The sequence below is a fragment of the Camellia sinensis genome, chromosome 9, assembly GCF_055761805.1.
Source record: "Camellia sinensis isolate YWXY chromosome 9, ASM5576180v1, whole genome shotgun sequence".
In the NCBI taxonomy this organism is placed as follows: Eukaryota; Viridiplantae; Streptophyta; class Magnoliopsida; order Ericales; family Theaceae; genus Camellia; species Camellia sinensis.
The window spans coordinates 122,137,392-122,159,492 of NC_138969.1; the positions used below are offsets into that span (position 1 = coordinate 122,137,392).

General features: G+C 36.4%; 1 protein-coding gene across 1 annotated transcript in view; it reads left to right on the forward strand.

Annotated features, from left to right (window-relative positions):
- LOC114289342 (putative LRR receptor-like serine/threonine-protein kinase At1g53420) overlaps positions 1-22,101 on the forward strand; it is a 129,741-nt gene that overhangs the window by 78,944 nt on the left and 28,696 nt on the right. The window contains 7 exon segments of the mRNA XM_082887558.1: positions 756-827; positions 913-984; positions 1,081-1,155; positions 1,260-1,337; positions 1,432-1,503; positions 2,486-2,551; positions 11,693-11,761. Of these exon segments, the coding sequence (XP_082743684.1) occupies positions 756-827; positions 913-984; positions 1,081-1,155; positions 1,260-1,337; positions 1,432-1,503; positions 2,486-2,551; positions 11,693-11,761 (504 nt within the window).

Consider the following 22,101-nt stretch of genomic DNA (forward strand, 5'->3'; position numbering starts at 1 on the left):
ATAACTCAATAAAAACACACCACACAATATTTTAAACTCTTGAATATCACCAACTTTTTGCCACTTGTATCTTGTGTATTTTCTCCTCTACAAAATGCTTCATTTATAGGCATAGGAGGAATATAGCCGTTGCTATATTTCCTTCCTTATTTTCTACTTCCTTTTTACTAGCCATTGCACTCTTCCATCTTTAACAAAGAATACTGCAAACAACAAAGAAAAGGAAAGGAATAATAATAGCAAGATGGAAAGGAATTTGAAATGATGTACAACTCACCACTGGCTTTGTCCATCTTTTATTATTATAATTTTATATATAAAAATAAGATATTTAAAAGATGGATAATATTTTCAATTATATTTAAATCGGTGCATCATGTATTAATATGATAAAATTTATTTTCATATTTTGTATTACATGGTTGTAAAGATATGTTAATTAAAAAATCTGTATATCAAAAACTCACAATTTATCCAATAATATGTTAGACATCATCAAAATCAAACCATAGGATTAGCAAATACCCAATTAATACTTTGGACCCCACTTACAAAATTCAAAAACCCTAAAAGTTCCGTGTTGCTCTAAATGTACCCCAAAAATGGTATACATGGAAACTCTTGGGAACAACAATTTTCACTAGTGAAAATAATAAAGATTAGGAACATGAAGGAATAAATTTCAACTGCAACTAGAGAGGTATATTTCATGACTTGTATTGTTGTAACAATCAGGTTATCACTTTTGATTTCAGGTCGCTACCGAATAATAATTTTAGTGGAAATTTGCATCAATTGTTTGATCAACTTAAAGACTTGAGATATTTGTAAGTGGATGTTGATATTACATTTCTTGTTTCACTTTTGTTACTAAGCCCTATCTCGTTAAGTTCATTTATTTATCTTTTGTAGTGACATCCGCGGGAATAACTTCAATGGACAAATACCTGCTTTCATAGCCCAATGGAAAAATATTGAGCAATTGTAAGCATTCAGTTGAGCTAGTCTAATTAAGCTAGCCATGTATGCACCATGGAAGTTTGATTCCTATTTTTCACGTTCGACTTTTGATCTTCATAGGTACCTCATGGGGAACAATTTTGAATGGCCTGTTAGTCATGAAGTGTTCCAATCATTGACGAATCTTGAAATCTTGTAATTTTTTACCCCTGGCTGAGGCCATATATTTTGTTTCCTCACTCAAGTTATTTTGATTACAACTTGCCATTCTAAATTCCCATTCCCATTTCTTTGTTCAGGCAGCTTGCTGACATAACTGGAAGTCCCAGACAAGACAGATATTTCCCCATTGTCAATACTCAGTCATTGAAACACCTGTGAGCCTCTCATTATGTATTAACACAATAAAATTATATCTGCTGCTTTCATTGTATGTGAACTTTGGCAGTCTAATCAAAATTATTGCTCCAGAACACTGCGGAATTGCTCACTTGGTGGTCCAATCCCTGAATTTATTTGGCGAAGTCAATCCCTAGAATATTTGTAAGATACTTCTATTGAATGTAGATTATTAAATTTGATGCAATTAGTGAAGTTTATTTTATTTGCTACTGTTTTATACTTGGGGAAATTATCAATTTAAACCTTAATTTTTTGATTTGTTTTCAATCTAAATCATCTGCCTATTTTTGTTAAGTAAAATTGACGAAAAAATTGTATTTTAGTCATTAAACTCAATGGAAACAGGCATTTTAGACATTTTTTGTACACCTATTGAGAGGTCTGGACTTCCTGATGTAATTTGAAGGAGCTTGTAAACTACAGATACTGAAATCAACCTTGTTCAACTTCTATGATTGACGAATGTGACATCCAATCAGGAATAAATTAGGTACAGAATCTAGGGACTTCATACCAAATAATGGAGTTAATAGATATACAAATGTATCAATCCTCATGGATGCTCCATTTGTTCAAAGAAACTTCTTGACTACTTGTCCTGTATCAAATATGGTCCAAGAGATTTATGTATGAAATGGGCTCAACAATGTGCCTGAACCTATCTAACACCCCAATGTGCTCAGAAAAACATAAATAAATAAATAACACCTCTCTTATGTGAGAGGCAACCAAACTCGACGAATTAACTTGAATAGAGGTATAGAAACTAACATACACAAAACAAAGTCCACAATAGGACATAATAGGGGAACTAATGAGATTATGATACTAGAACCTAGCCGGGTCATATAAGGAACTGCATGAATCAATACCATGTTAGATCAGCTATGGCCTAAAAGTTTAGACTGTCATGAAATGGGCCCAACAGTAAATATTAAGATGTCTAATCCCATCTTGTAATATCACTAACAAAAATGTTTTGTTTTATGGGATCTATTTGCATGTTTTATGGATGAAAGCATTCCTTCAATAGTATCAACTTCAGATTAAATGTTTATTTAAGGTATTTTGAATTTTAATGAATTTGTTTATTTTGTTACTTATTGCTTATTTTCTATTGCAGGGACTTAAGTTTCAACAATCTGGTTGGTGAACTTCCAACTTTTGCAAGCGATAATTTAAAATATATGTGAGGGAACTTACTTGCCAAATGCTTCATATTTTTGGCATTTCATGGAAATAACGCATTTCTTTGTGGTCTTCTTGGGTTAAGAGAATCATAATTCGTATTGAGATATACTAGGGAATAACACATCAGGGTAGAGGACCAAAACAATTTACACATACGAGAATCTTTGCAGGTCTTGTGTGTATCCAGACTTGCACCCAAAAAGATTCTCACTGATTTGTAATTTTGTGCCCCATTTTCCACTAATTATTCCCCCTAGATATATTTGAGTGCACGATTTCATCTTTCATATTGTTGCATATATGGAAGGCTCCATGTTTAAAAATGTTCCCCTTTATGTTTACTAAATAAACAAATTAGGGCACTAGGCTGACTACAAGTGGATTTGTGATGGGCTTAAGGAAGAAATTGCTGCAAGGTTTATAACCAAAGAAAAGTTCTGTGGTTTGTAGAAGGGGAAAAGCTTGAATTTGTTCACTCTCAAAAGTGGCAGGTTACTGGACTTTTAGATTTGGTGCACTTAGAAGGACTAGAAAGTTTATATCTTGTGGTTTTCGTTTGTTGAATTAAAGGCCAATTAGTTTGAGGATAGATTTGGCTTGGTTAGGACTTGATTTTAAAAATTAAGTTAAATAGGGATAGTTCTGTTGTTGTGAATAGTAGATAAAGTTCGTGCATAAAGACAAAGGGAATGATATTGTGGCTTCGTCTTTGCAAAGGTTATGTGATTCATATATGCAAAGTTTTATATTCTCATAAACTCAACACCATCGAGTAGAAGAACAACATAGGCATTCAAAAGCTTCTATATTTCTCTTATTTCTCATGGACTTTAACACAAAGTTGGAAAGTAGTTGATCTTTACTAATTAGTGTTGGGGAATTTTCGAAATTAAAATGGGTTTTTTTTGGTAGTTTTCAAAACCTTCATTGTTTCCTTATAGGAAGCTTTTTTTAGCTTTGTGGCTTGTTCCACATAAAAAACATGAGAGACAGATGTTGATTTAATAAACAGCTACATGGAATATTCCCTTGATTAAGATTTGTGGGAAGGGTGCTAGTGTGTATGTTCACACACTGCAAGGATGGTGTGAAGCACCATTTGCACATGCGCGTGGGTAGTGGTTATGTGGCGTTTGATGGCGCACTCTGTGCTTTGCACGAGGCACCATGGATACGTTTTGTTATTTGCTCTAGAAAGCTTGGTGGCAATGACATGGCGGGTTTAGAACATGATGGGTCGTTTTACACACAAAAAATAAGCACTAAACTGTACCAAATTCCTTAGAATAATGGCAAGTCCAGGTATCGATCCATAGGGACAAACGGGAAATTAAACTAATTTAATTATTAAATTCCTAAATTAATTTTGATAAAAGCGATGGTTGTTCATAACCTAATGATAATTATATTAAACAAAGCGAATAAATTAACTATTATAAGTAAACATGAAGTTACTGATTTTGGGAAAAACCTAGGGTAATGAATTCACCACTAGTTACACAAATAAGGTTTCAATTTGAAAATCAAGTATGTTACGGTTCGAACTAAATAATACTTCGCAATTACAAGTCCAAAGCATTGACCAAAAAAATTATCACATTCAATGTATGGGCACGGATCATCTCAAGTAGTACGAGTCTTCGCTCTAAACTACGGTAGCAAAACGACTCGTCCCTCGTAGTATGACTCGTCTCATACCTTGAATATGCAAGCACAAAAAACTATTGCATGGGAAGCATTCAACAATCACAAACAGAAGAATACTTGAAGAAATAATAGAAAATTATATTTGAAAACTTCTTGAGAACCATACATCTATTCAAACCATTACATAAAAGAAAAGCTTTGAACTTGGTCAATGCTTTGAACTTCAGGGCCCCGACGTAAGTGGCCGAGCGGTAAAGCTTGGAGGATAAAATCCACAGGTCTCAAGTTCAAATCACACCTTAGGGCCACTGGAGGTTTGTCCGGTTGTTAACTTCAGGGCCTCGAGATTAGTTGAGATGTGCGAAACCTGGTCCGGACACTCGGATATCAAAAAAAAACAAAAGAAAATCCTATTTACTTGGTTAGGGTTTCATCAAAACCCCAGAAATAGTAGCCTAGCCACTCATGGAGGCATGAGAAAGAAGTAGAAGAAGAAGAAGCCTCCATGAAAATTGTCCTTGAAGCTTGAGAATCCTCTTTCCAAACCCTAGCCCCTTCTTTCTTTGAAATATTTTCGAACCCTAAAATCAGTCTCTTTTACTTTTTATTCCCAGCAGAACAGACTTGAATTTCTGCACACGCAACCTTAGGTGGGCCACTCGAGCGCCCCTACTTTTCGCTCGAGCGGTGGTGGGCAGTATATGCGGTGGAGCCTGGCCGCACGTGCAGTGAGGTGGTAGGCCGGGAATTTTCACTACTCGTATGGAGAATCTGCTTTTGCGCCACTTTTTGCTTGAATTTGCGTGTTGCTTGCCAAATTTGTACAAGTGCACAAAAGACATCATCTCTACCAAATAAACAAAATTCAAAGGCTATAAATGTAACTTAAACGGCCTCAATGTGGTACTTTTCGGCCTACATCAGAATGATCGCATGGTGATGATGTGGGATGGTCCATGTCAGCATATGAAGGCACTGATGTGGAATACAGTTGGCACAACATGGTGATGTGATGGCGCAACCAATCAAATAGTCACGTGTCGATCAAGATCGGTGTGATCATGGCCTTTGATCATGCAGTTGCGTGATCGTATGGTGTATATGGCATCCAATCACAATCGGGTGTGTAGGTAAGACAAGATTCAAATCATCATGGCTTGATCCGATTATCAGATTTGATCAGGTATTATCAAGGATCATGATCCTTTCATTGGGGTGCTTCGACTTTCCTACGATCAGTCCATTTCCATCATTCAATCCAACATTTAGATTTCAAAGACAAGTTTTGAAATCCTCTCTCTCTCTCTCTCTCTCTCTCTCTCTCTCTATTTCAAATTTTCAATCAAGAGCTTTCTATTTTCTAATATTTTATTATTCTGCAAAAACAGAATATCAGACCTTGCTTCCCTAGCTTTCGTTTCATACAAAGGTATTTTGATATGTCTTTGTTTGTGCAAATGTAGATTGAATATCCTTAAGATGATCTTCGTTGTATCCTGATGAAAGATTGATGTTAACTTAGTGCACACCATTTGGTGGGGGCAAATACTATCTTTACGAAAGCAAAATTCATAACCTTAAGGGGTTGGCCTGGTGGTCAATGCCTGGGGCTTGGGGTGTGTTTCCTCTAAGATCTCAAGTTTGAAACCTCCTACGTGCAAATAATTTCTTAGTGGTGGGATTGGTCCCTCGAATTAGTTGGTCTTATGTGCTAGAGACCAAGCTATCAAAAAGAAAAAGAAAAAAAGGAAAGGAACATTCATAATGTGACTCAATGTATATTATAGCAAATTGTTTATCAGAAGTTCGTCACCACCATCATCAACCTGGAGGATCTGTAACACTCTAAAGACAGAATCTCGTGATCATGGCGATGTCGGTTATCAAAAAGAAAAAGAAAAAAGGAAAGCGACATCCATAACGCTACTCGATGTGTATTATAGCAAGTTATTTATTAGAAGTTCGTCATCACCATCGTCAACCTAGAGAATTTGTAACAACACTCTAGAGACAGTATCTCGTGATCATTGCGATGTCCTTGTAGAAGATGACACAAGACTTTGTCAAGCTTAGCCACTTCAATAAAGGAAATTTCAAGTGCTGGCAGAAGAAGTTACATTTCCTCTTGACAAGCTCAACGTGGTGTATATGCTGAAGACACAACACCCTGAAGAATAAGATGAGAGAATGAGTACTACATATGTAGGGGTCATATAATGAATGCTCTGCCCGACGCTCTGTTTAATGTGTACTAGCACGTGGAGACGACAAAAGTCTTCAAACATGACATGGATTACTCTTTTTGAGGTTTGAAAAAAGAAGCCCTAAATTAATGAAATAACGTTTTTCATGGTTTCAAGATAGATATGATAGTATTATATTAAGAGTTCATGAAGTCACATATTAAGAACTCTTTTAGAGATGTCAAGACAAGAATCCAACTGTAACTCAAAAAGAAGCTCAAGAAGGCATGGCTCAACTAGATAGCTTAGGGTTTGGAAGAAATACAAACTAATCATTCTTTCATAGATAAAATCATGTCATAAATTTTGAAATAACAGCCTTGCATGCTTTCTAAGCAAGAGATAAGAAAATCCCTACCTTGAAATCAAGCTTGTTCAACAAAATGAATGAGGAAATGTGGTAGGAAAGGTGAATGCTCCAAGAACAAGCCTTGTTCTTCAACTTTGATATTCAAATCACACTAAAAACCACTTCCAAGTTTTTCTAATCCCTCCCTAATGTAAGGTTGTAGGCCTAAAAACAAAAGGACACTCACTTACTTTGACAAACAAAGATGAAGCCAAGGGTTTTGTGTGAGAATTCTAGTGAGAAGAGAAATTTAGAGAAAGAAGGAAGAGAGAGAGAGAGAGAGAGAGGAAATGGCAGAAATGATTACTTCCCCAACAATCCTAAAGTAACCACAGACAAACCTTAGGTTAACCCTTAACCAAAGTTGTAACAAATGGCTAAGATTGAATCTTGACAACCCTCAAATCCCCACTGTAGATTAAAAAAATCAGATTTATGTGTATATGTATATCATATGACAAGGTGGTCAATTGGTCATGTGCCTACTTTTCCCAAATGGTGAAAGGAAAAGATGCAAGTAAACCTGAGTGTTTGTATGCATCATTTGAGGTAAAGATGACTAATGGAAGGGAAAAGAGACAGATAGGTTCAACTGGTCCTCTAGGATCTGTAAAAAATTTATATTTGCTTAGTTCAAGGGCCATGGGCTTTCCCCTAAAACCCTAGCTCAAAGCTGAATAGTTTCCGACACAGAAAATGTATGCTTTTTGTATTAGAATTCTACGAAATTCAGGGTCAACTAATAATAAAAAAATATATATAAATAACACAAAAATAATAATTAGTAGCCCTGAAGAGTCCATCTCTGAAATCTCAAACCGGATTGGGCAATGATGCGTGTGAAACGAGACAAATTGTGCACTAAAATTTTCAATTCACCAAAATGTCTTCCAGTTATTAAATAACGTTGTATTAACATATTAACATCTAATACCCGGACTTCGAGAGCCCCTCTCGGATCTCACGCTAGTTCAAGTCCCGGTACATTTATATTGAGACAATTGCTGCACTTCCTTTCTTAACAAGCAATTAAATTATAAATGAAGTTCTAAATGAAGGCCCCGTTTGGGAATTGGTTATATTAGTTAGTTATTTGGCTTTTTACTAAAAGACATGCAGAAATTAGAGAGTGATGTGACAACTTATAGTGACTTTTTGGCTAAAAGCTACTCTTACCAAACATAGCCTAAATAGATAGGAAAACTCTGTGGGTTTTATCATAACAGATCGATTCATGGCAAAGAGTCGCCACTTAGTCTTTTTTGGGAAACTAAGAAACATGCTTGACTTTGAAACCAACATATAGACATTAGTTCGTCATAACCAAAAATCTTGGCTTGGGAGTTTGGGTATGAAAGGGGAATGTCATTAATTGAGCACCCCTCTCACCTAATCAATTGATTGGCCTCTACTAATCATTTACTTTACAAAATTTTATGATTCAGTTGATTCTCATGAACTTAATTATTAACCCTAAATCCTATACTAAACTATCAACTACTTAATTGAATTAACAAGATATTGCCTAACTTGAACTTGGACTCATGAATAAGACCATATAAGCTAATGATTTTCACAAACAAATATGATTTTCTTACACAAAAACATGGCTCAAACAACATGGCTATAAACATGCTTCCAACTCAAGTAATATCACAAAACATCCAAAACAAATGATTGAAACACAAAATATATGACTTGCGTTATTGAAAACAATACATAAAGCAAGCAATATGCTATGAAGAAAAAGGACTCGCCTAGTACTACTCACCACCATGCCAAAAAAACATGCAACAATGTACAATGATCCTAAACATGACAATTAAAACATGCAACATGAACCTATAACCCGGTTAGGCGACTAACATGATGAATATGCAACCAAAGTAACACTTAACAAATAATAATCAAAACACCGCTAAAGTAAACATAATATGCATGATCTATCTGGGTTACTATGCATGGTTTACAACAACTCTACCATCTTAAAATCACAACCACAATCATTTAATCAAGCTAACAAAAACAAACAAAATCTAACTAACATGAAAATACATGATGTTATGCTCACATGTGGTCACCTAAACGTTATCAAATATGAAAAACATGACTTAAAACATACCAAAATTAATAAGGAATATAACACTACCTAAGGTTTGAATATCAATCCGAATAAAGAATATAACACTACCTAAGGTTTGAATATCAAACCGAAGAACACAAGAAAAGGCAAGCAAACTTGCTTGAATACTTCCCTTAAGCTTCAATGGTGTTTTGATCAACTTTCATTGAACTTCGATATACTTTTTGAAGCTGATTTCCTGCTGTATTAGGGTTAGGAATCTTGGATTTGAGGCTAAGGGGAGCAACTCTCAAGCTTCAAGCTCACTCAACTTTAACTCTAACTCTTGGGATCCTCAAAAAGTGAGGCAAGGGGGTGTATTTCTAAGCACGAGCAACTCTAGGGGCTAATCCTAGACATTCTAGGGTTGCCTCATCTCTTTCTTGCGACGCCTCCCACTTAAATCGATCAGCAATCCCAAACGAACCAGGAGACTGTTCCAGCTGAAGCAAGGTGCGGCCGCATTTGGCCCCTTGTGTGGCCAAGAATGCAATGTGTAGCTAGGTGATGGCTAGTACGGGTTGACCTCCCAACTGCGGTTGTGTTTTGGTCAACCCATGGGCCCACTTGGTCCTAAGTCCACTATCTTGCTCTTGGGCTAATTTGTTGCCTAAGAAAGGCCAATTAACTTCCAAATGTCTTTTTTGGTGAAAGCTCAGCTAATACTTTTGGAAAAGCCCACTCCCTCTCTCTCCAAAAGAGGCAAAAAAAGTTAGGTTTTGGATAAAAACGGCTTCAAGGGTAAAATGGTCATTTTTGGAAAAAGATGATTTTTGGATGTAAAAAGGGTGATACAACAGCTCACAAGAACTCGAAGCATTTCTAAAGTCAAAGTTCAACACTTTTATCATCGAGAAGCATTCAAGCGCCTCAGTCTTAATGGTTAGTCAAAATGGGGTGGCTACAATACCCATCTTCATAACCCACATTTTGAACCCTTAGATTTTTTTATGTTAATCTTACTTTCTTGCTCTAGGAACTAACACTATGATAATAGTGGTTGTGGATAATCACAAAACCTTCATGACCTAAGAATCACACACACAACCAAAGAAAGTAGAAAGTAAATAGATCAAACAAATAAACGCAAGCAATATACAATCATTTATGTGGTTCACCCTAAAACAAGGGCTATGTCCACAAAGTCGTTGCGATTTCACTATGATCTTCAATGGAGGAATTACATGAGTCACTCTTCTCCAATCTCGTGGACAAACTTTATTGATCTTCACCAAAATCTCATATGATAGAGTTAGAATTGATTTTTAGGTTATACTCTCCAAAGGCTTTCGCATCATAGCATGTGCCTTGGGTGAGCCTTGTACGCCTTTTGTGCATAAGCATACAAGTTAGCATATGAAGAAGTTGCCCTAGGCTGTTAAACTTAATCTAGTAGATAGTTCAAACATAAAAAAGAAAAAACTAAAAAAGAACCCCTTTTGCAGCAATATTGTATAAGACTAAGGCCAAGTTTGGGATACTTAAAAAAAGTCAAAAAGTTACTCAAAAAGTTAAAAGTTAACACTATTCACCAAAAGTCAACAATTACGGCTGCACAACTCCCAATTCTAATTTTTCTCTACAAACCAATTTTTACAATTTTTTATTACACATTTTTCCATAAAAAGTCAAAAAGTTAACCCAAACATCTATATTTTTTCCCTCAACTTTTTAGTCCAAAAAGACAAAAAGTGCACTTATTTAGGACACCCCAAACAACCCCTAAATGATCAACCAAGGAAAAAAAGAAGAAGTTAAATGGTCAACTAAGAAGCTCAATCACTAAAGGTAAGAATGTCAATTTCACTTTCATTGAAGGCAAGCTTCCTTCTCTATAGTAAAATGTTCAATGGCTTAAGGAGAAAACTATTTACACCTTTATGTTTAATTTTTATTATTATTTACTACTTTAAAATATTTATTTTATTTTCTAAATATTAAAATTTAATATTTGAAATGCTTACACCTCAACGTCTTAAGGCCTACTGCTTGCCTTGTGAGGGAAAAAACGTATTGAGTTATACATTCACCTTTATAAAATTTGATGTACAGTACTAATTGTGAACAACTTAGAGCTACTAGGATTTCGAGTCCGATTGCAAAAGCCAAACGAGAAACTACTACTTACAAGATTTCTAGAAACAACTTACCTGCTTGAGCAAATCCCTCTTTAGCAATAACACCATTCCTACGGATAAAAGCAAAGCTTTTGGCATTTGGCTATTAGAGTGGCATATGACCCACTCAAGTGGGTATTCCACAATCTGCATGTCCCCATCATCATGTTCTTCATGACGGAAATCAAATTGCTCATTCTTTTACCAGAATGGCTTTTCCAATGGAAAATGTTATTTCTTCTATTAGTTCTCTAGTTGAGTTGGAGACTTATGATGTTTTCTAATTTGGCCTCATGGGCTTCCCCCATCTAAAAAAAATAATAAAAAAATATTAAGTAATATTATTTTATATTAGTTTTGACTTTTTGATACTCTTTTATTATATCTTAATATATTGCATTATGATATGAGTTATAAAAAAAAAGTGGTCACAAATTACTTAGTTATCTGTTACGACTTCAATGTAAGCACCAAACAGCACATTTGCCGAATTATGTTTTTTATTGTAATCTTGTCTTCCAATAATGTTGTATAAATTGGTTCAAATGCTGTTGAAGATAAAAGATTTATTCATTTCCATGGGATGTCTAAGTGTTCTATGTGTAATACATATGCTTAGTTTTGATAATGAACTTATTTATCTTTTTATTTTTATGGTCAGATACCTCAGGGGAAATATGCTCAACAATTCATCACAGGGATGGTTCACTAATATCTCAAATTCATATGTGTAGGTGTTTGTTACTAGAATTTGCATAGTGAAACTAAAATATCTTATGCTTCATTTATTTTTCTAATGTTTGATTGTGTTTCTTCAAGCATTGGTCTATTTTTGAATTAGTATGAAGCTACTATTCCAGAGATGGAGCTAGGAGTTAATGATTGGGGGGCCAAAAGAAGGGTTTGACAAATCCAAACGGTTGATAGATTTAAACGATTTAAATAGTTATTAAAATAAATAAATCACTATTAAAAATAAGTTAATAAATAATGAGAACACTCTAAATATGTTATAGGAATTAGGAACTTGAACTTCAATGATGCACCACTAAAAAAATATAAATCATATGTAATATTACATAATTCGCATACTACATGAATGATAATAGATTACAAATCACACTATCTAAAAGGTGCATACCTATATGCTCTTTTAAAACTATATCACAATGATTCATAATGAAACCATAATAGCTTACAACTTTTGTCAACACAATAGTTTGTAACATTTAAATGTCCATAACATAACCATAATGGGAAATACAAATAATTAATTACTTTTTAAAATAAAAAAACTTTTGAGGGGCTCTGTGCATTGAATTATAACATATGAGTAAAACAAAAACTTTGAGAACTCTAAAATGTCACTCCTAAATTTACTCCAAATAATGTGGACAGTTACATGTCAATTGTTGTTTTGTGTAAGAATTGAACCTATATAATTAGGTTACATAAATGCTATAGCATTATGTGGAAGCTAGCAGGGACTGGCCGCCCCCCCCGCGGTACTATTCCATTACCAAGTTGATTTTTTGAATTTATAATGAAGTTATCTTCAAAGCAACTTTTAATGTGGTTCTTCTTGTTTGATTACAAGATGTGATTTAATTATGAATTCATCTAGACTAAAATGAAGCCACAATCTAAATTAAATATTCATGTGTATATAATATAAATATCTATAAGCACACATGCAAATCTGTTGACATGCACATTAATCAAAATACTCAAATCAATATCATAAACTTATATTTAAAAGTCAATTTTTTTTTTTTACAAAAAAAATAAAATAAAAAACCCTAGGCCTTCGAATAAACAATTTTGTCTATCGTTTTGGTTTATATAAGTAATCTCACTCACCTAATGTAGTAACAATGTATAGTTGCTTCTTGACCAAATTTGCCTTTGCTTTGCTTTGGTTTTTTTTTTTTTTTTTTTTTACAAGAGTTTTCCCTAAGCAAGTATGATTCACCATTCTGTTCTTAGAATTTATACAACAAGTCAAGGCTTTGTTGATGATTTAAGACAATTAGAAACTATCAACTTCATTCTATAAGGTATTGGTAGATTTCTAGATAATGATATCTGCATTTTGATAATATGGTTACGAATTTTTGTTTTGGGGATAATGAAATGAATTAATACAGATGGTTAAAGGTTAACTGGAGCAAAATTACTTCATGAGAGTTAGGTGCTTTGGCTCTATGGTTATGTCACACACCCTATTAGCAATAATATCATAGAACTTCATTAGACTTATGATTGTTGGATCCTAGCTATGAGATCAAAGATCTTAGAGAAACACGTTTTTCATTTTCGGGATTAAGATCCATTATAATAGAGGTAGTCTCAACTCTTAAGTTGTCTCACTATAGGTAGTGTTTATTTTCTGCGTTAACATAGTATCAGAGCAGGTTTTTGCTTAACATCATGAAAATATAGTTTTTATTCATTTCTTTTCATTTTCTTTGTTTTGTTTTCTCCTAAAAAAAATAAAAATCCTAGATTATGTTCAGCCCTAATTGTCGCCATCAACCCAAGCTAGCTAACATCATGTTGTCATTGCCTCATCGTCAACCCTAGTCGCCATCAATCCTAGTCAACCATTGCCTCATCGTCAGCTCTTGATCTCTGTCATTGCCTCGTCCTTATCTAGTCATCGTAGCGATATCACCTTTGTTCCACTTGATGCGACATCATCATTTGTTTGTCATCTAAGAAGCACGGACACGGACACGGACACGGACACAAACATAGACATGCAAATTTTCAAAAAATGGGGGACACGACATGCTAGGGACACACTCAACATATATAATTATATTTAGCGAGCTCTGGCCATAGATTCTTTTTATAGAATTTTTTATTTTGAGTCTATAAGGACATTATATGTTTATCAGTCCAAATTAACATTTTGTTTGGATTCACATGTCTATCTATCCAAAACTACCAAAGCCACCTCAGTGATTCCAGGTGACCCTCTCTCTCTCTCTCTCTCTTTCCACACTATGGTGCAATGTGTCACTCCAGGATCACACAACCACCGTAATGGGCGGCGAGTTATGATACCAGATCAGGCAAAACGCTTATATCAAACTTGTACTCCATGCCCAAAACCACAGGACCTCTACATTGAACATCGTCCTCCTCAACTGCTTCTTCGGCGGCGATTCCAACCCTGTCGTCGAGTTCACCGACTCCGTCCCCCTCTTCCATTATCGGTCTCTTCACTTCCCTCGAGATCACCCTAATTCAAGTATATGTTCGTCTGTTTAGATTTTTTACTCCAGTGCTCTTATCATATGACTCCTCATCTCTCCTTACTTCAAAATTGTATTTCTCCTCCTTTTCCTATTATTATTAATACTGCTAGTGGGTGTGGTATGTCTGTTATATTTGTTGGGTCTGTTATACCATCCGATATGTCTGTTATTCCGTCTTTCTTTTATATTCCTTAGTTATCTTTAGTTTATTATCTATCAGTCAGTTTGATACCTCCAATTTTGATGTTATATTTTCTTATTCTACTAATTCTGTACCGGATTGAATGTCCAACTAGCAGATTGAGATCGGCTGTAGAGTTGGATACCTCTATATGGTGGAGAGCTTGCATCTGCCTATGATTAACTCTCTGGTTTCTTTTTTCACTTTTCAGTTAGATTTTCTATCGAGTCCTGTTTATTTTTGACATGCTAGATTAGAACATTTGTCTGCTGACTGCTTACAGTCTTGAGCTCAGTTAGGTTTATTGGGTAAGGTTTCTATTAGTCAACTTACCAAGTGTTGAGGGTGTAAACTTACCAAAATCATAGCCTTACATTTTCGTCAAAGTACTTCTATTTCTGATATATCGTTTTATTTAGTTCATACTAATGTCTGGGGCCTTTCTCTTGTTCTCACCAAAAAAGGTTTTGCATACTATCTGTCATTTGTTGATGGCTACACCTATTACACTTGAGTTTATCTTATGACTCATAAGTCTGACTTCTATCAGATATACTGTACCTTTTAGTCTATGATCACTATAGTCTACTATTAAATTGTTATGGTCTAACTTCGGTGGGGAATATTTCAAAACTAACTTCTGTGAGTATTTGGCCAATTTGGGTACCATTCACCAAACTTTCTATACTCATACACCCGTCCAAAATGGTTGAGTTAAGCGTAAACACCATCATCTCCTTAAGGCAACTAGGTCTTTTCTTTTCTTTGTCTCTGTTCTGGCTCCAATTTGGGGTGAGCCAGTTCTTACTATTGATTTTCTTCATAATCGTATGCTTACTCCCCTTCTCTTTGGTTGTTCTCCTTATGAGGCTTTGTTTTCTCAACTTCCCAATTATTCCCTCCTTCGTGATTTTTGGGTCTGTTTGTTTTGTCTTTCTTCCATGTAAAGATAGGACCAAACTTAGTGCTCGGTTTGTCCAATGTGTCATTTTGGATTACTTCAAATCGTACGATTCGATTCGATTCGATTCAGTAGGTATTCGATTCAAACAGGTTGTGTGAATTGCAAATAGCTATGAATCATAGGTGAATCGGTGAATCGTGAATCGATTTGATTCGCTACGCTAAAATCAATGTTTGGTTTCTTTTTTTATTTTTTTTGTTCGAAAAGGGTTCACACAGCCTTTTTAAGGTCTTTAGGATTACTATATGCCACCTTTTGACTTTCTCCCTCCCTATTTACTCTCAAATACTCAAACCTTCGCAGGGGGGGGGGGGGAAGTTCTCTCTCTACATTTTTCTAATCTTATATTCAATTTTATCTAAGTACTTGCATTTACAAAATGAATTTTTTGAAGGCATTGAATGAGATTTTTGAAAACGTGTGAAGATTTTGATTTTTTAACCTTGTAAAAAGTTAAAAATATTGTTGTTAAGTTATTGTTGCTTGGAAATTGAAAGTTTGCCTTTGTTTGCTTTCTTTATTAAGAACGGTTGATAAGAAATAGTATCTAAAAGGGAAAAGGTGAAATGCTAAACATAAGAACCAGTGTTAACTTCTTACCTAGACCACATGATCATCATTTAAAACAATATTTTATTGATAACTCTATATATTTCATATTTATTAGATATATTTGATATCTAAATGCAAAAAATGGTTGGAGGAAGCAAGATGCTCAGCAAGGAGGATGGATTCCTGTTGTGAGGCAGAGGGGAAGACAAGGAAGAGGGAGGAATGAAGGAAGTGTTTGATTGCTATGTGGCTGCAAAAGTGGCTGTTCAAAAAGCAAATGGGCTATGGGTGGATGATAAGGCAATATAGGTAAAGCATGCAGAATTTGGCAAGGAAAAGGCAGGAAGAAAATGTTCAACAAGCCCAGTGTGTCTTCAAGCAAAGAGTCAAAATGGCCAACGAGGGAAGGAAGAAGTTGTGTAGAAGTCTCTACAGACCAGAGGTCATATGCAGAGGCAGTAATAGTCAAAACAAGTGTTGGAAGAGGTAGCATTACATTGAAGGCTGAGGAAATAGGGAATGGGTGGTTGTATGAAAGTGTAGTTGTTCGCCTGACGGATAACTATGCCAATATTAACCTGAAGAAGGAATTTGAAGCAATAGGACTGGAGGATATTTTGGTAAGAGAAATTGGGGGCCGTGATGTGGTGTTAACATTCAAGTCAAAGGAGGAGATGGTACTGAAACTGAAGCCCATTAAGGAGTTGATTATGGATTGGTTCGAGGCTATTTATGAAGGAAAATCTGGACTGGTTCTGGAGCAGGAAAGGTGTGTTTGGATCAGCTGCTATGGCATTCCATTAAACCTATGGAATAGTACAAATTTGAAGAGGATTGGTGGGTTGTGGGGGAATTTCCTGTGTTTTGATGAAGATATAAATCAACCTAAGTCCTTTGCGTATGCCAAGATTAAGATCTCCACCAAATGCATGGAACCAATTAATAAGGTAGTAAACTTGGATTCCAAAGGATTGATATATCCAGTGAGAGTTTGTGAAGAACAAGTGGTGATGGCAAAAATGATCAATGTGGTGTGCAAGTGCCAGAAGAATCAAGAGATGGAAGAGATGGGTAGTTCTAATGATCTAGAGAAACTGGGCATGGAAAGGAGCAAAAGTGAAGAGGAAGAGGATGATGACATGGAGGATGACTCGGACCATGACTTGGAACTCAGGAATGATGTGGCAAAAGATTACAAGGCACGTGGAGAGAGTAAGAGTGAGGACGTGGAGCAGGAGATGTGTTGGAGAAGTGATACAGAAGTTGCAGAGTCAAGAAGTGGCGTGGGTAAGGTGACTAATGGAGAGGCATACAGGTTAATGATGGGAATGAGGAACCAAAATAATGGCTCTACAGTTGGCACTGATAAAAGTGAGAGCATTGATGATCATGTGCTCACGCCAGGCTATGTTAGAAGCTTAACTGGGTCAAGTCTGAATAGGCCTAGACTAGAAATAGAAGGGGTATTGGGCCATAATCAAGGGATATGCAGGGGTATGGGCTGAAACAAGTCAAACAATTCCAAAATAGGCCCAGGGGTTAGGGTAGCAACGCTAAGGAGGGAAGTGGTGCAGATGGGCCAGTTGTGAGAGGTTCAAGTGTGTCTGAAGCCCAAGAGATGGAGCCCAATACTTGACCTGCAAAACATAAGAAGGGGAAAAAGAAGGTTAGTAGTACAACTAAACATTGTCATCAGCACCCAAAAAAGGGCTTCCTCAATTTACTCCGGAGGTATGGTCAGAGAGGGGCTTCAACAAGCAAATCAGTCCCAAAGGCTGCAGTGTGAAAAGTAGCAGTAGCAGCAATTTCCGTATTAGCCTCGATAGAGAATCGGGTAGATATAGGGAGGCACATAGTAAATGAAGCCCAAGCAGCTTTGAAAATGGGGGAAGTTTTGGGAGTGAAGTACAATAGGAAAGAGGGTGAAGTGATTAACAAGATTGTGGATCTTGAGTTAAAGGATAAGGAAAAAATTGAAGGGGGGGGACAAAGTTGGGGTACAAAGCACACCAACTGGCTTCGTACCCCAACTGGGGTGAAGCCAATGAGTATTATTGTTTTGTTATGAAAATACTAACATGGAATATAAGGGGGTTGGGTAAGAAGGAAAAGAAAGGCAAGATAAGGAAACTTTTGAAGGAAAGAAAGGTGGATATGGTGCTCTTCCAAGAAACAAAAAAATCAGAGATTTCTGAGGATGAAGTAAGATCATTGTGGGCTAGAGATAAAATGGAGTTGATAGTTGTGGACTCTGAAGGAGTAGCTGGAAGATTACTATGTATTTGGGATCCAGATGTGTTCCAGATATCAGAATACTACAGCAACAGGAGGTTTATCATACTATCAGGTACTTTCTTTAACTCTTTTGAGTGTGCTATTCTAAATATTTATGCACCTAATGAAATGGATTTAAGAGGGAAACTATGGGACATCTTAGTAAAGTTGAAGGAGGATTTCCCTAAGCCTTGGTGCCCTGGTAGGGATTTTAATGAGATAAGAAACATTGGTGAAAGCAAAGGGTGCTCAAGGAGAGATAGGGGAATGAGGGAGTTGAATGAGTTTATTGATAGGAGTGAAGTGTCTAATCTGGCATTGTTGGGTAGGAAGTTTACTTGGTGTAACTCAAGTGAAGGTGAAAAGTGGAGTAGAATTGATAGAGTATTAGTAGATCCAAAGTGGCTTGAGGTATTCAATCTGAAGCTGTGGGGACTGCCTAGGATGATCTTTGATCATAGCCCCCTCCTAGTGATGGAGGATGAAAGGGACTGGGGTCTAGAACCCTTTAGGGTACAAAATGCATGGTTCTTACATAAAAACTTCCAATCATTCTGGGAGAGCAGCTGGAAAGAGGCTAATGTAGTGAGTTGGGCTGGGTATATTCTGCTAAAAAAATTGAAGACTCTAAAGGTTGGCCTCAAGAAATGGAATGTGGAGGTGTTTGGGAATCTAATCAATAAACTGAAAGTAGCAGAATGTGACCTACACAATTTAGATCTTGTTGTTGAGGACAAAGAGCTTGATGACTCAGAAAAAACAAGGAGAGAGGTTAGAGGAGAGGTGTGGAGATTAAGCAGGATGGTGGAGAGAATGTGGCTACAAAAGTCAAGAATGAATTGGGCATTGAAGGGAGATAAGAATACAAGATTCTTTCACGTTATGACAAAATGTAGACAAACAAGGAATGAAATTAACGCTACTACAGAGGGGGAGATGGTATATCAGGAACCTTGTCATGTGAAGAGAAAAGTGTTTGAGCATTTTAAGAGTCATTTTTCCGAAGATTTGGAAGTGAGACCTAAATTAGGAGGGACCTTCAAATCAGTACAAGGAAGTTGTGGTTTTGAAATGCTGGAAGCAGTGTTTACAGAAGATGAGATCAAAGCTGCAGTGATGGAATGTGATGGGAGTAAAGCACCAGGGTCAGATGGTTTTAATATGGCATGTTTTCAGAAATTCTAGAATGTGATGAGGAGTGAAGTGATAAATTTTGTGAATTAATTCCACAAGAATTGAAGGCTAGTTAAGGGTATCAATAGTTCCTTTATAACCCTTATACCTAAAAAAGAGAATCCTAAGGGGCTAACTGATTATAGGCCTATAAGCTTGGTGGGATCAATCTATAAGATCATAGCAAAGCTATTGTCTCATAGGCCGAAAGCAGTGATGCCACATATAATTAGTGAAACACAGTCAGCATTTTTAAGTGGAAGGAACATCTTGGATGGAGTATTAATTGCTAATGAGGTGGTAGATGGTTGGAAGAAATCAAAGAAGGGGCTAATTATAACCTTGGATTTTGAGAAGGCATATGATTCCATTAATTGGGGCTTCTTATTCTGTATGATTTCTAAGTTTGGATTTGGGACTAAATGGACTAGCTGGATCAAGGAATGTATAACTTCTGCTAGGGTATCAGTGCTTGTTAATGGGTCTCCAACTGAAGAATTCAGTCCATAAAGGGGATTAAGGCAAGGAGACCCTTTGTCCCCCTTCCTATTTAATATAGCTGCTGAAGGCCTACATATTTTATTATCCAGAGCTCACGATTTAGGTCTGATTCAAGGAATAAAGGTTGGTTCAAATAGTGTTGTACTATCTCATCTCTAGTTTGCAAATGATTCATTATTATTCTGTGAAGCAGGTGTACAAGAGGTGAGGAATTTGAAAAGGGTGCTAAGATGCTTTGAAATAATGTCTGGGTTAAGAATTAATTATCATAAAAGTGTTACGTGTGGGGTGGGTGTCTCAGATGATACCATAGCTAGTTTTGCCTCAGTCTTGAATTGCAAGTTGAAGTCCTTGCCACTCAGTTACCTTGGGCTACCTCTAGGAGCTAACCCAAGGAAGAAAGCCACATGGAAACCTGTCTTGGATAAAGTCAGAAGTAGGCTAGCTGATTGGAAAAGGAAGCTGCTGTCTTTTGCTGGGAGATTAACACTTGTTAAAGCTGTAACATCTTCACTACCAGTGTATTATTTGTCTCTGTTTAGGATGCCTGAAGGGGTTGCTAAAGAATTTGAGAAACTTCAAGCTACATTTTCGTGGGGTGGTTCAGAACTAAAGAGAAAGATCCCTATGGTTAGATGGGAGGAATTGTGTAAAAGTGTGGAGCAATGAGGGTTAGGCGTTAGGAAGGTGAGAGAGGTTAATAATTGCTTATTACTAAAATGGTGGTGGAGGTTTGGTTGTGAAAATGAAGCTCTGTGGAAGAGGGTTATCTGTAGCAGATATAAGATGAAGGTTGGAAGCTGGTTGCCATCCTTTAATCCTAGCAGTAACCATTCAGTTGTATGGAAAGGAATCACAGCTATTGAGGAGCAGAGAAACAATTTACAAGAGATCTTTTTGAAAAATTTTCAATTGAAGGTTGGGGATGGAAGAAGGATTATCTTCTGGACTGATAGATGATGTCAGCAACTTTGCTTGAAGGATGAGTTTCCAAGCCTATATAGGTGGTCTTTAGAGAAAAGTGATACTTTGAGAGATATCTATGATAGGAAAGATGCATTAGGTGTATGGAACCTATCATTTAGAAGAGAATTGTATGTGTGGGAGGAGTTAGACCTGAACAGGTGGATAGGCCTGTTTGAACAGCATCTAATTCAAGTCAGTTCTTTGTAGCAGCAATGTATAAGTTTGTTATTCATAATCTTGGCCCAACTCTCAGAATTAGTAAGTTGGTGTGGCTAAATTTTACCCCTCCTAAGGTACAAGTATTTGGGTGGTTAGCTTGGAAAAAGAGAATCAAGACAGTTGAGTTCTTACAAAGAGTTGGTGTCTTAATGTGTATGGGTCTAGTCTATGTGTGTTTTGTAAGACTGACATTGAATCTGTGAACCATGTCTTAATCTACTATCCTTTTGTTTGGAGTGTATGGGCTGATATGTTGAATTGGTGGGGGACCCAAGGGGCATTACCAGGCTCTGTGGACCAGTTGCTGTTATGGTGGGCAGGAGGGAAGATGAAGTTGTAAAGGAAGATTTGGAGTGCTATCCCACTGGCTGTACTGTGGTCATTTCGGAAACTTAGAAATGAGTGTTTTCAAAGCATCTAACCCAAACTGGGTTGAGCTGTGTGAGTTGATTAAGACTAGGATAGCTCTGTGGTTGAATCCACACCTGAAGGATTTTCATTTTACAACCAATGATTTCATTTGTAATTTGAGACATATTAGGTTGTGCTTCGGAGGAGCTATGTTGTATTGAGTTGGGAGGAGCTTTGTTGTATTGAGGCAGAGAAGCTCTATTTTGCTTCTGTTTGGTGTTGTTCTGTATGCTTGTTGGTCACTCACCAACTTGGGGTTGTGCTAGCATATGATCGGTTAGGCCTTGCGGTGCCAACATAGTTGGGATGGTGAAGGTCTATTGTGATGCTCTTTGCACTTCCTCATATCTGTTGATGTAATCCTTATGGTTGTACATTTATTCATCAATGAAGTTATTTTTGGCTGATCAAAAAAAAAATATATTTGATGTCTAAATGTGTTGATATATTTTCTATGTAATTAAGAAAAGGCGACCGAATCTTTATGATTCACAATTTGATTCAATTCGCTATTCGGTACAATACCATTTTGATTCCTGATTCGAATCCCGATTTGACAACTATGG